This window comes from Phyllostomus discolor, chromosome 2 (assembly GCF_004126475.2).
Source record: "Phyllostomus discolor isolate MPI-MPIP mPhyDis1 chromosome 2, mPhyDis1.pri.v3, whole genome shotgun sequence".
NCBI lineage: Eukaryota > Metazoa > Chordata > Mammalia > Chiroptera > Phyllostomidae > Phyllostomus > Phyllostomus discolor.
Genome location: NC_040904.2, coordinates 5,413,461 through 5,428,025, shown reverse-complemented (window position 1 = coordinate 5,428,025; position 14,565 = coordinate 5,413,461). Strand labels below are relative to the sequence as shown.

The 14,565-nt window shown below is 57.3% G+C and overlaps 1 protein-coding gene across 5 annotated transcripts in view; it reads left to right on the top strand.

The window, feature by feature from the left end:
• Positions 1 to 14,099, top strand: part of ERG (ETS transcription factor ERG) — a 223,214-nt gene extending 209,115 nt beyond the window's left edge. For 2 of the 5 annotated variants that reach the window (XM_036017436.1, XM_036017437.1), the window contains 4 exons: positions 3,647 to 3,715; positions 4,890 to 4,946; positions 5,618 to 5,665; positions 12,441 to 13,235. In XM_036017436.1, the coding sequence (XP_035873329.1) occupies positions 3,647 to 3,715; positions 4,890 to 4,946; positions 5,618 to 5,665; positions 12,441 to 12,961 (695 nt within the window). In that variant the 3' untranslated portion in view covers positions 12,962 to 13,235. Of the gene's footprint in view, positions 1 to 3,646; positions 3,716 to 4,889; positions 4,947 to 5,617; positions 5,666 to 12,440 lie in introns of all 5 variants that reach the window. The other 3 variants (XM_028504517.2, XM_036017439.1, XM_036017438.1) reach the window with 3 other exon arrangements.
• Positions 14,100 to 14,565: the final 466 nt, after the last annotated feature.

Here is a 14,565-nt window from a genome sequence, read left to right as displayed (position 1 = left end):
GATTTTGGAAGATATGGAGGAAAATGAGAGAACACCTAACTTGTCTTAGGGTTGGCTCTTTTTTTTTTAAGTCACAAATGACTTTTTTATTTTTAAAAGTTTTATTTATTTACTTTTAGAGAGAGGGAAGAGCAGGGAGAAAGCGAGGGAGAGAAACATCAATGTGTGGTTGCCTCTCACACATCCCCCTACTGGGGACCTAGGCCGAAATCCAGGCTTGTGCCCTGACTGGGAATTGAACCGGTGACCCTTTGGTTCCCAGGCCAGCACTCAGTCCACTGAGCCACACCATTAGGGTTGACTCTTCATCTTCCTCCCATCAAACTGGTGTTTACAGATCGGTCCTGGGCAGCAGCACTCGGTCCTTCTGTCTTTGCCGCTGGCATCCAAGTTCACCGAGGGCCAGCCAGCCTCATTCTCTACAGTCCGGCCCCGCTCTGGACCTCGGAGGAGCTTTGCGATGTGGGGCAGGTCCTGCAGAAGGAGCGAGCGTGCCCCCCACGAGCCAGCTTCCGGCCCTTTCGCAAATAAAGTGGGCGGGTGGCCAGCAAGAGGGCAAGGGAGCCGTTCTTCAGTAGGCTCGAGGGCAGAGAACAGGAAACTTGGCGAGATGAACTCTGCAGGAAGGGCCGGGAGGGCGTCGTGTTGATTACCTGATATCCGGGGAGAGGTGGGTGTGGGGAGGAAGCCCCTTCAGAACCAGGAGCGGATTGATCCAGTCCCCAGTAAATCGACAGAGGCGCGGATGTGGAAGAACCAACACGGATCAACCCCGCCTACATGTAGCCTCGTGGTTATGGGTTCGGATCATGCCATGTGCTTACTTCCATGTGACCCTGAGTTGCCTATGAAATGATTTTTATAAAGAAAAAAAAAAACAAACCAGCTGGATCAATGCCAGAAATCTACCTTCCCCAAAGCAGGACCTTCTGCCAAGGGTTTGCATTAATGACCTTGAAGATCAAGGTTGACGAGAAGTGGAGAGTGTATTGAAATGGCCACTGAGAATGAAGTGTCAAATACGTCCTTATCAGGAGTCCTCTGATCGGCTACCAGTAAGGGGCACGTCGCAGATGGACCCGGAGTAGGAGCGTTTGGAGCAGAATGCGCCTCCGCTTTGAGGGGTGAAGCTGCTGATGAGGCCAGCGCCGGCCGCGTCTCATCTCCCCAACGCCAAGTTCAGCGCCTCGCATGTCACGTCCCACGGGAGGGGGCTCAGGGCCCACGGCATGGGGTCGGCAGCCGAGAAGGAAGCACCGGCCCGGACTCTCATGAAGCCAGAGAGGAGCCCGCGTGTCTCCCATGGCAGCGTGTTTAGGGGCACGCCGGTCATCGCTCACGGAAACATCTCGGATTCTTGGCTGACGCTCACCCGAACTGCTGTTCGGGGTGACTTACGTTCAAGGGAGGAAGGGCTCGGTTGTGCACCCTACAGAGGGTTTCACGAAAAAAGGAAAGTTTCAAAATGTCTTTCTATTAGCAGTTGGGAGTTTCATTTTTTCCAGTCACATTTCATGAGCACTACTGTTTTTTTTTTATATGTTTAAAATAGTAGCCGGCTCACCTGCTGACACTTGCTGTCAATTCCACTCGTGTGGAATTCTTAGATCTCGGGTAAAACCGCTCAGTCTGGAACTCCTCCCACACATTTATTTATTGGCATCAACACACTCGGGCAGTGTTCTGAAATCACTGTCTGTGGGAACACAGCGTGCTAGACGAGAGGGACGGGAATGTCTGGAACAGGCTTTCTCCAATGTCAGCGCGTACCCGGGCCACCTGGGGTCTCATGAGAACGCGAGAGTCCGCATCTCCGACGAGCGCCCAGACACTGCCGGCGTTGCTGGTCTGTGGACCACGCTTCGGGAAGCAAAGGGCTGGGACGTGTTTTCTGTGTGGTCCCGCTGTCTCATGTGGTCGGCAGAAGCCCCTGGCTGGTGTGGGTGTCTGCTCCGGGATTGGGCTAGATGCTGCTGCGATCGCCTTGCTGGTAGATTGTTTTAGTTCTGAGACAATCCTCAGACTGAAACCCTGGCTAACCGTTCCTTAGACAAGATGCGAGCTGGGTGAGAATCTGTACACAAAGTGCTCCCGGAGACTTCAGTTGAAATGGCCTTGAACATTGATAGCGGCCGCCAATTTAAATGCCCGCGTGCAGCCCCAACACCAAAAAGTGTGAGACTTGGAGGAGCTGGGTGGGAACGGCTGGAGGTCTGAGGGCGCAAGAGCCCCAGCCGACGGGTTGTGGTGAGCCACGGCAGAGTTCAAAGAGGAGAAACATCCAGCTCAACCAGGGCTGCGGAGGGGAGGGTTCACCAGCCACACATGCCAGCGGAGGCACGTGTAGCCAAGCAGACCGAATACATTACAGCAACTCTGTGCTGCGTTTCACGTTGCATTTCGCCGCTCTTCTCTTTGGGATGTGAAAATCGTAAGAGACGCCTCTCCTGCAGCAGAGCGCAGCGTTTTGAAGGTTGCTCCACCCAATTTGCAAGTTTAAATGAGGTCTAAATGATCTGCATAAAGACAGGCTCAAAACAAAGCACGGTGAGCTGCCCCCTCCAAGTGCGATTTGGTAGCCGTCTGCAGGCGTCTGGCAGCGGATACGCGCCGGAATATCTGGCCGTGGCTCTTTCAGTTGGTCCAGGATGACACACAGCGTTGAACGGAGGCCCCTCGATCCAAGAAGATGTGGTTTTGAAATGGTTCAGCAGGTCGAAACAGCTTTGTGCCCACACGGTTCGAGCATGTGTGATAATGTTCCTGGAATATATTATCTTTTTGGAAGAAACCTAAAATGACTCAGGGCCTTCATAACCATGAACGGAACTTGCACTGAGGATGCAGAAGCAGTTACTAAATTTGCATATGCAAAGTGCATCAAGATTCACGGGACACGAGATAACGTGTGACCAATACAGAGAAACTAATGGCCTCCACTTAAGCCCTCACGCTCATTGCTGCCATGTTGTGGGCACACTACGATCTCGGCCTCACAACTTATTTCATGTGCTATATTTTAGAGAAACTCTAAGTTCATTTAGAGTAGAAGAAAGAGTAGACGTGTCCACAGAACAGTAAGAAGACAGTTAAGATGGACTTAACGTGAATGGATGAGGTGATGGAGAGAGAAGGAGGGGTCGCTGAGAGCGGCGGCTGGAAAATAGGGGTAAGAAGAGGGTGCGTGTCTGTAAGGAAGAGAAGGGAACGTGACCATCGTCTGGGGGATTGAGGTGCAGCCCTCAGATGAGATTGGTCAGAGGGCAGGCTCTGGTCTGGTTGGGCTGTGCAGATCAAAGAGGGGTGGAGCTAGGTCGGTCCCATTTGGATGCAGGACACGTTAGACTGGAAGAACCTTCCAGCACGGCCATGCCTTGTGGTTGCTGGAGGTCACCTTGGAAGAGTCAGCAAGCTCTGAGAGAGCCTGTCCATGGGAGTTTTCAGGAAAACGAGCGAAAGCGTTAGATTGATAAAACACACAAAATTATGACTCGTAAACCAAACCCAGACCTAGTGGAATCCAGGTTGAAAATTTCTTTGGGTTCCGGGATTTTCTTGCCCAATATTTATTCAAAGAAACACAAATCAAAAAAAGTACTATAAAATTGCATTATTGATCTTTTAGTCAATGTACTTGTCTTTACAGATTTACCTTATGAACCACCCAGGAGATCAGCCTGGACCGGTCATGGCCACCCCACCCCCCCGTCAAAAGGTACAGTGTTGGCTCCCGTGGCCTTGCACCTGCCTGTCACAAGAGAGCGGGTGACTCTTGGTGGGGTAAACAATGCTTCCTGTAGCTCACCTGTGCCCTCTCGACACGGCACGTGGCTGGCCCATTGGCCACAAAAGCACAACTGGTCTTTAAGTGCAACGATCCTTCCTCCTCTGGGGATGTGCCCACTTCCGTCAGAGGAAAGATGACTGGTGCCGTGGATGGGGTTGGCCCAAAAGCCTGTTTAGTGTCTTCTGTAAAATAAAAGACACATTTTTCATGTCCACCAGTACCTTCATTGATTTGGATACTTTGGGTGTGTCGGTTGTCTCCCGCGAGGTGGAGCGTTGATTGCTCTCGGGTAACGTCCCGATGTGACCACTGTCGTTTCCATCCGGTCTTCTTGACCGTGACGGCGGAGCACCGTCCAGAAAGAGATCTCCGGCACGAAACTTCACGACCACTTCTGACACGTTTGTCGGTCACAGAGCACCTTCTCCATACACTGCCCAAGTCTTTTTTTTTTTTTTGCATTTCAGATGCCAGAAATGGTGTGTATTTTCTCCCATCGTCCGTATTAAAATGGCTGCACAAAAATTCACCAATTCTGATGTTTTTTTTAAGTGCATGTTGGTATGACAGCTGTCACAATACAGCCTGACAGAATTGTTTCAGATGAAGTTAAAGACAGCTGTGCGCTGCTAGAGCCGTCGTACGGAAAAAAACAAACAAACTTTTTGGCCCACCCAGATTTCAACACACACATGCACACACACATACATGCACATGGACACAGACGCACACACACACATGTGAGTCATGGCACGTGTGGGCACAGATTCGACACTGAGTGATTTCCTAATCTTGGCCACGCTTAAAGTATCCCTTGCTTTATTTCATTTCCCTGACTGTTTCCCTTTTATTCATTTTAAACTGTGATCCATTTGCATCTGTTTTGTGAGCCATTTCAAATTCTGTTTCTCTAGTGGGGTACAAATACATGTGTTAAGTGATTTAAGGGTACACTTGGCCAGGTGTTCCTTACTATAGAGGGAAGCCCGTAGCACGTCCCTAAGACAGCGGCTGGGAGGATGACGCGGCGGTGTCCACGCCCAGCGGCCAGCCACAGCTCACAGCTACTCACAGCTAACCGCCCTGCGTTTGTGTCTTCCAGCTGCTCAGCTGTCGCCGTCCACGGCGCCCAAGACCGAGGACCCGCGGCCTCAGCTGGGTATGGTTCGGGGGGACCTGTCAGGGGCCCTCGGAGGAGAAGCAGGCTTCCTAGCGCACTTCTAAAATGTGTCCTTTTCCAAACAAAACACGTCCCTCTGTCTCCTTTACAACTACTCTGCACACGAAACGGGGACCCGTGATCAGCCTACGCAGCCAGGGTGGCTGGAGACTCTGATAAATCGTGCCCAGCACCCGCAGAGTACATGTGGAAGGACACATCCCGCGTGCACACGGGCTGCTGCTGCTGCCGCCCTCTGACCCTCGGATTCTTTTAGTTTCACCTGACAGGCCAGGTGCTGCAGAGCCATCAGCGGCGTGACACCCCACGCGGAGCCTCAGTGGGAGGTTGACACTGTCAGTGGGGGCCGACTAGGGACTTACCACCCACATGCCCTGTTTACGGCCCGGGGCGGAGGGCACAGGGGGCTGGGCGTTGGGAGTCCCAGGCCAACTCTCAGCTCTGACGAACGAGGAGGCCCTGAGTGGGAAACTCCTCCCAGATCCCACCCGACACCTGAGACAGGAAGTGGGGCTCGGTGATGCCGGCGGGGGGGCCACTCTCAGCCCTGACACCTGGAAGCACAGGAGGGGCCGCCCAGGGCCTGCAGGTGCGTCTCCCCGGGTCACGGCCGTGTCCCTGGGGCCTGACCTCTTCTCTTTGTGCCGCAGATCCGTACCAGATCCTGGGGCCAACGAGCAGCCGCCTCGCGAATCCAGGTGAGGTGCTGCCGGTGGCTTTCCTCCGGCAGGGGTACCTGGGTGGCAGCGGGCAGATTTTGGGGTTCGCTGGCACTGGGTCATTGGCCCAAGTGGGGAAAAATGGGTCAGGTGATACATTAAGATTTGGGGCTCAGCGAAGAGCGCCCTTACCTTTTCCAAACGACAGGGTTTCCTGGGGTCGCAAGAACAGAGCAACACAGGTGGGTGGGGGAGGCTCGCACAGCAGACGGGTCTCAGGTCACAGTGTGGAGTGTGAAGTCCAAAGTCAAGGTGTTAGTGGGTGGCTCCTTCTGAGGGCCATGAAGGGAGGGTCCTCCCCAGACCTCGGTCCTTGGCTTGCAGACGGCCGCCTTCTGCTGTGTCCCTTTCCCTGTCTCCCCTCCCTGTGTGTCTCTCTGTCTGAAGTCACCTTGTCCTAACAGCACTGGGGCTGTCGGATTCGGGTCTCCGATGGCCTCACTTTAACTCAGTCGCCTCTGCAAAGACCTCGCGTCCAAATAAGGTCACAGTCTGAGGTTCTGTGGAGGGGGTAGGGTGGGTGCGGAGGACTCCAGCGTGTGGATTTGGGGAGGGGCACAAGCCAGCCTGTTACACCAGCAGTTACATTGTAGTTGAAGAAAGGAGACCGCTAATCACAACCACACGTTTTCCAGTTGAGGGTTCTCTTCCGGGAATGGTCTGTTTCTCGGCTTAGATGCTAGAAGGAAGCACAGACTCACAGTTGGCTCATTGGTAACCTGTTGGTAACCTTGCCAAGGACTGTCCCCTGGCATCCCGTTCGAGTGCCGACCACGTAGTTCCGTCGCTCGCGTTCAGAGCGGGGCCAGCTGTGCTCGGAGAGTCACCGCGCAGGCCGCGCCTCCTCCACGGCAGGTTCCAGCGCCGAGATGTCTCGGGCGTCCTGCATGCACATGCCTGAGTGTGTGTCCCCTCAACACGGGGCCAGCAGGGGGCCGGAGATGGGGAAGTCAGGTGCGGCCGGCAGACGCCCTCTCAAGGGGACGGACGCTTTGGGAACAGGAAACACCACCGTGGAGAGTCTGCCCTGGTTGGCGTTTTACTTTAGTCCAGGTTAACTCATTCCACAGAGACTCATTAAGCAGCTGACCGGTTAGAAGGGACGGTCCTGTTTACTGCTCTCCGTGACCCCGGGCCGAGAGCAGGTGCGCAGTGATTACTTGTGGAATAAAGAAGGGGGAGGGCAACAAGGTCTTCTCCTCCTGGCCCCGAGGAGAGCGTACACTCTAATGCAGAAGTGGGCGCGGGTAGCTCCAACAACGTCCAAGCCGGGGGGGCGGGGGGGTGCCGGGCTCGTTCCTCAAACATGAGCATCCACGTGGGGGCCACGCCTCCTGGGTCCCTGGTCCCTCCTCCTGCCTGGGGTCTACTCTCTGTTCTCGACGGCCTCCGTAGCCCTTTGGGTAAGAAGGGTGGCCATAGTTTGAGATGATTATGATCAGCCGTGCTTCGGGAAGACCGATTGGGCAGCAGCGTCCGGGAGAGGTCAGAACGAGGTGGAAGAGACGGAAGCCAGAGCGCTCTGGGAATGAATGTTCCTGTGATCATGTGAGAGAACTTTCTAGTAGCTCCACCCTCCATGTGCTCAAGCCAGTGCCTATGACTGTGGCCCCATCTCCTCGCAGCCCTGGGAGGGCATCATCTGCACCCTACATAAGAGGGTCTCAAGGCCCAGAGAAGTCAGGCGACTTTCCCCGGGTCACGCAGCCAATGAGAAGCGAGGCCAGCCTTGAACTGGCCCTCTCTGCCTGCAAAGCCTGTTCCTCTGTGCCTCCCCTAAGCTGCCCTGTGCAAGCCCGGGGGAGAGGGGAGGGCTTGGCGAATGGGGGGCAAGGGAAGGCAGGGGAAGGGTTGCCGCACGGTTGGACAGCTGTTGAGGTGCACAGGCGGGGTCCAAGGTCAGGGGTGAAGGGGAGGGGCGGGTCTCGGGTGCCAAAGAAGGCCACCCCCCGGCTTCTCGGCTCACACAAGCTGGCTAAAGGAAGTCGATGTTCACGCCCGTGCTGTCGCAGCTCCAAGGTGTGGCTGGGGAGGGTGGGCGGGGGGCCACAGAGAGAGGCTGGCCCCTCCGCGGAGCGTCAGCTCTCACGGAGGCAAGCCGTGCCCAGCTGCTGGGGTGCCCACTGTAGGTGGGGTCCCCGCCAGGGCAGAGCCAGGAGGAGACTGCCGCCCGTCCCCTAGTAGAAGCGCCTAGTAGGTGCTCCTAGCTGGGCACCTAGTATGTCAGCAGCCTCTTGTGTCCAGACCAAGGGGCCGCCCTTCTACCCTGGAAACCTTCCTCAGTGGGTCTGGGGATGGATGGTGGTGGCCTCCAGCTTCCGATCTGAATGGAAGGGCGTCTGTCACTCAGCTTGTCGTGAACCGGCCCCCCCTCCCCCCGCACTCAAACCATCTCAGTTGTGCACCTGTGGCCTTCCCCCCGACGCCACGGCGTCTCTTTCATCTTCCTGTTCACGCTGCTTCCTGTTTGGGTCTGTCGTTCTGTTCCCTGCAGATAACTCCTTCCTCACTCGCACGGCTGCCCGGGCTCTCCACGCGGCACAAACTCTTTCGGCACTTTCAGTAGAGAGATGGTGTCACCTGGCGGGAATGCGCAGGTGACAGCGGCGTCTCCATCCCAGATACGCGCTTGGTGTGCGCTTCGGCTGTGTCTCTCCTGCCGAGCGCGCCTGTCCCTGTGCTGCTGTGTCGTGGGTCACACAGCTCCTCCAGGTCCCCTCTGGCCGGCCGAGCATTTCAGGTGGCCCCTTGAGTGGACGGAGACCACCTTTCCACCAGAGGGCTTTGTCCTGTTAGGCTCAGCGGCCTCGATGACAGCCAGGTGGTTTCTCACAGTGGGCGGGAACCTGCCTCCGGCTCCGTGCAAAACCAGAGACCCGGTTCAGGGGTGCTCCCACGTCTGTTAGGAGGTGGGGGAGTCCGGTCCACCACTGGACACTCACAAGCCCCAGGCCCAGGGAGGGGACAGCCTGAAGCCAGGCCCGCGGGCAAGTCTGTGCCGTGATTCGGGGCCACAGCCTGGGGCAGGCTTCCAATGCTTGCTGCCCTGAGCCAGCCTTGCACTGCCCCCTCCCCCGCCCCCGCCTCTCTGGGCTCTGGTCACGTGACCCTCGAGGGGTCTGCCACACACACACTCACAGAGAGTGTCCAGAACAGAGCCTGGCGCGCTGCAGGCTTCACGTGGGCGTCTCCAGGCTCCAGGCAAGGGGCGCGTCTGTCTTTAAACGGGGGTTTTCAGCCCGAAGCCATCCTGATGAGGACGTTTGCCTGCCGAGTTCCTCCTCACAGTGACCCTGGGAGATAGTCCTGTGATGGTCACCCGGTTTTGCAGATGACGCCACCGAGGCGCAGAGAGCTGGGTGAGCTGCCCGAGGTCCCCGTGCGGCAGAGCCGGGATTCGGCCGGGCAGTGCCGACACCACCGTGGCCCCTCCAAGAAGTCCTTGCTGAGCCCCGCCGGGCCTGGGCCGCGCCTTCCCTGGGCCGTGCCTTCCCTGGGCCGTGCCCGCCGCCTCCATGCTCCCAGGGTTCTTCCGTGGTGCCCCAGCCGTGGTAGAAAGTGGCCCCACACGGCCACCACCCGGCGCCTGCTGGGCTTCTCCGTCAGCTGTCCCCGCAGTGTCCTGCTCAGGGACAGTCCCGCGTGCCCACAGCTGCTGCCTCGCTCTCTGCTCTGCTCAGACGTCCCGCCTCTTTGTGCTCCGTCTGTACCTCCCTCCCACCGAGTTTCTCTTCTTTCCATCACGTGAGGAGGCCGCTTGCTTCTGAAAACCGCAAGAGTCGCCTTCCGTCCTCTCCTGAGCCCGGTGCGGTCATCCCGCCGGGCTCCCTCTCCTGTGGGTGGGCCGCCCGCATGGTCATCACCCCGCCGCCCAGTCCTGCCCTGGACAAAAGCAGGACTCAAGTGCCTGCTCCTCCCCGGGGTTCAGGAGGATGTTGTCACGGGAGAGGGGGAAGACAGGTGCGACAGGTGTTTGATGCACGAGGTGCAGGTGGGTGGGGTGCTGGTGGGGGTGGAGGGCCGGGTCTTACAAGAGCTTCTCCTGCCACTGGCGGGTTTGGCCAGTGAGCCCCTAGCCAGTCTTTGGCCCCCCAAACCGTAGGCATTCCTGTGTCGGAACCCCGTCCAGCACTCTCACGTGCATTTGTATTGCACAGGATGCGTTACTGTTTTGACAGTAAAAGACTAGAATAGACGGCTCCTCCATGTCCCCTCAGGCCGGCCGTGAGTGGTTTTTAATTCACCACTGACTGTGATTTCTCGGCACCCACGGCGCGTCCTGGAGAATCCCCACCCTGGGATGAAGTCTGGCGTGCACTTCGAGTGCCCTTGGTTTTGCGATGCGTGTTCGATTGAACGGCTCGTGACCTGGACGTGGTGCCCCCTCTCACGAACACCCATCGCCGCGTTGCTGACGGTCGCGTCTCAGGTGGGGAAGCTGGTGGGTTTTGTCTGCAGACCTCTCACTGCCGACGGCCCTGGAAATGCCCAGGGGCCCGGCCCCACGTCTTAAAGGCTCGTTTGGGGTAAAGCAGGGAGTAAACCTCGCTCCTCCGTCCCCGTGAACTTTGCGTTTCCAGCGGGGGGACCTGGGTCCCCGACGTCGTCCCGGTGCTTTAGGAGCAGCGGGGGCGGGGGCCACCTCAGCCCACGGGTCCCCCCGTCTTCCACGTTCGTGAAGGACAGACTCCCGAGGGGCAGCGCCAGAGCGCGCACAGACACCAAGCATTCCGGCTGTGGGGGGACATCTGTGTGCTTATGCGAAATGTGTGGGACTGCTCTCTTCGTGGGAGGAGGCTGACGGCGAATATTGATTTCCAGACCATTCCCTGTGTATAGGGAAGCAGATGGTAGACCCATAAATCAAAAAAAAAAAAAAAATCCATGTTTTCTCCTATTCCCAGGTCATCGATGGAATCTTTTTTTTCAAATATTAATCCTTGGGTTACAATGCGTATAGTAAAACCATATGCCATTCTCATCCCGCTCTTTGTGCTGTTGATGCATATTAATGCGACGTGGGGGGCGAGGACGCCTGATTGAGACCAGTTCGAACACGTCGTCCCGGAGCAGCCGAGGCTCCCATTGGGACGGACTGCAAGCTGCTAATACCTTTCAAATGTGCTGCTGCTCGACTGAAAACGATAACCTTCCAGAACGCAGGCGGGAAGGGCTGACCTTTCTCACGACGCTGCCGTGTGGACGGACTCACATCCATGTCCACGGAGCCGGCGTGGGCGTGGGGGTTTATGAGGCGGACAACACACACTCCAGGCCAAAGTTAGACACAGGCGGAGTGAGCACACATGTATGATCGGTTCCTACATCACGTCTGTGCCCGGAGCGGCGGCCAGTGCCAGCGGCTTGAATCACCTGGTCACGTCCACTGATTCTTACGGACACTACAATCAGCGGTCACGTTTTGGCCATGAGCCCGGGGCAGCGCTGTCACTGGAGTTTAGGAGGCAGGAACGGCTTCTTACCCATTCTCAAAGCGCCCCTGCCTCTCCCTTGGGACTCAGGATCACCGTCAGGATTCACGCACGTCCCTGCTTCAGGGGGCCACGCGTCATCCTGAAGTCCCGGGCCTCCGTGGCTAAAGGACTTGTCCAGATCTGTCTCTGAATCTTTCGGGACGTAGAAGCTGCCTCCGCGTGCCCCCAGGGGGACCAGGGACTCCCTGGCGGTGCCCACGCAGTCAAACCAGGTCCCCTGGACCCACGGCCCCCCGCTGGCGTCCTCGTCCCATCGGGGACGCTTCCAAGCGCAGTGGGTGTTGCCGCGCGGGGGGCCCGGCGCGTGGGTTTCCGTCAGGGTGCATTTGCCCGGAGACCGGAAACGGGCGATCTGGTCTGACCGAGAGCCAACTTTTTTCTGCACTTCCTCGCTCTGAGTGGGCGGATTCTGTGCCGGGGAAAGTTTTCACAGAATGGCTTTCCGAGTGCCAGCCAGCACAATGTTATGTTAGAAATAACGGGTGTTTACTTCCATTCTCTCTTCTTTTCCATAAACTTTTTAGAAGTTCATTTCCTAAACCTGACTTTTATTATTTCACTTGACCTGGCCGGTGTAAATGGTGTGAAGTCATTATTGCCACCGACATAACGACACATTCTGCTTCACAAAAAGAGGAAAAATAGGCCCTCCCATCCCCCAAAACATGTTGACCCGGCTGTTCCTCTTGGGCAGGCAGACATGGTTTGGCACCCACTAGGCCTGGCCCCATGGGAGGTCTCTGCTTCTGCTAAAGGACTTGGGTCCATCGACCTGCCTGAGGGTCACTTACCAAGGGCCATCACCCTAGGTCAGGTCCCCTGGGTGCAGAGTGTGGGGTAAGGATATTGTGCGTATGACCAATGAAGGGAAGGAGGGCCTGAGGAAGCAGGGCAGGGCAGGGAAAGCTGAGGACGCTGGGGCTGTAGCAGGGCCCCTGCTTCAGTCTGACCGCAGGGACCCTCTGGAGCATGAGCAGTGTCACACACTTGGTCCCTCCCAGAGGCAAGGGGGCCCCGTCCCTAGTACCCCTTGTGTGTGCCTCCGGCCATGGGCTGCTGGGGTGGGGGTGGCAGGCCCTGGCCAGCCACGGGCAGTGACCTGGAGAACAAGGGAGGCCCCTGCACTTGAGGGACAGGGTCCCAGGCCTGGGCAAGGGGCCTGGGCGTGCCTGCAGCGCCCACCTCCGTGACCGAAGAAGGAACGCCTTTCTGTGGAACCTGTCCTCACTGGTCTTGTGTTTCCCGCCCGTCCTCTTTAGGGAGCGGACAGATCCAGCTGTGGCAGTTTCTCCTGGAGCTCCTGTCCGACAGCTCCAACTCCAACTGCATCACCTGGGAGGGCACCAACGGGGAGTTCAAGATGACGGACCCCGACGAGGTGGCCCGGCGCTGGGGGGAGCGCAAGAGCAAGCCCAACATGAACTACGACAAGCTCAGCCGCGCCCTCCGCTACTACTACGACAAGAACATCATGACCAAAGTGCACGGGAAGCGCTACGCCTACAAGTTCGACTTCCACGGGATCGCCCAGGCCCTCCAGCCCCACCCGCCGGAGTCGGCCCTGTACAAGTACCCCTCGGACCTGCCGTACATGGGCTCCTACCACGCCCACCCGCAGAAGATGAACTTCGTGGCGCCCCACCCTCCGGCCCTGCCCGTGACGTCGTCCAGCTTCTTCGCCGCCCCGAACCCCTACTGGAATTCGCCCACGGGGGGCCTGTACCCGAACACGAGGCTTCCGGCCGGCCACATGCCTTCCCACCTGGGCACTTACTACTAAAGACCCGGGCGAGGCCCTTCCCGACACCACGACGTGGTCACCAGCAAAAGCCACAAACCCGGTTGGAGGAGAGGAGTCGACACGGGCCTCGAGGGGACCGGGGGGGCTTGGCGGAGCTGGGGAAGGAAGCCACCGTGGACGAGACCCAGGGACTCTGAGCGGGAGGGGACTGCCAAAGTATTACTACAGGAGTAGAGGGGATGCTAGCTACGACACGCGTATGGACCGACGATCTGTGGCCCGACCTGGTAAAGGACATTGTACGTAGGCGCACGACGTCCCAGGACAGAGCGCGGAAGGGAGCGGTGCTGGGGGGTGAACACACGTTAGAGTGGAGTCCGGGGTCCGGCTCACGGTGCCGACCGGGGCTGAACCGAAGCAATACAGATAGCACCGTCTTGACCCAGCCTACCGTTCACAACGCCATTTAAAGGAAAACTACCTGTATTTAAAAATAGAAACATATCAAAAGAAGAAAAGGGAAGAAAAGAAAAAAAAGAGAGAGAGAGAGAGAGGCTGTGCGACAGACGTCGATACGGAACTCATCGGCGTTTGCTGTTTCTGGTGAAATCGGGTTCATCCCACGCGGTGGAGGGCGGGCAGCTCTCCCAAACTGTGAAGACGACCCAGGGGTCTCCAACCCCTTTCCAGTGTTGCAGGGGCGAGGGGCCGAGCGGCGGGCGGACGGACGGACGGAGGACGTGCAGGGAGGGCATGTGGCCGGAGGCAGAGGGCTGGAGGACGTGCAAGAGGAAGAGGAGGCAGCGGAGGAGGCAGCTGAGCAGGAGGCGGCGGGCCAGGGGCAGGAGCTCCCCCAGCCGTGCGGGCTGGACTTGGGGCCGTGCGGGGACTGTGGAGGCGGTGACTCGGGGACTCGGGGTTGGGTGGCACCAAACCCGGTGTCGCAGGGAGGGCGCAGTGGAGGGAGGGAGGCGAAGTGGTGGAATTCAGACACAGAAACGTGCATCTCTTTTTTTTTTGTTTTTGTTTGTTTGTCAAAAGAAAATTGTAACTGGAATTGACTGCTATTTACAATGATCATTCAGGACAGCAGGCTCCCGTGGGGGCCGCGTTCTCCACGGGGTCAGGTGAGAGAAGCCATCTCGGCCCCCGTGCGCCGACATCCCCCCCTGGGCACCCGACACCCCCCACCCCCCCGGGGCACCCAATGGGGGGAGGCGGGCTCCAATGCTCCTTTTGAGTCGCGAACGCTGTGCGTTTGTCAGAGTGAAGTATACAAGTCAACGTGTTTTTTTCCCTCCTTTTTATATAATAATTATATAACTTATGCATTTATACACTACGAGTTGATCTCGGCCAGCCAAAGATACATGACAAGAGAGACAATCGACGCTATAATGTGGCCTTGAAATTTAACTCTGTATGCTTAATGTTTACAATATGAAGTTATTAGTTCTTAGGATGCAGAATGTATGTAATAAAATAAGCTTGGCCTAGCACGGCAAATCCGATTGACACAGGAGTCTGCATTTGCACTTTTTTTTCCTGCGACTGAAGTTGCGTAAGAGAGCCCTGTGATGGAAGTGGTGGGTTTTGTTACGATGTTATTAGGTCCCGGAGCTCCTGGAAGCGAGAAGCAAGCA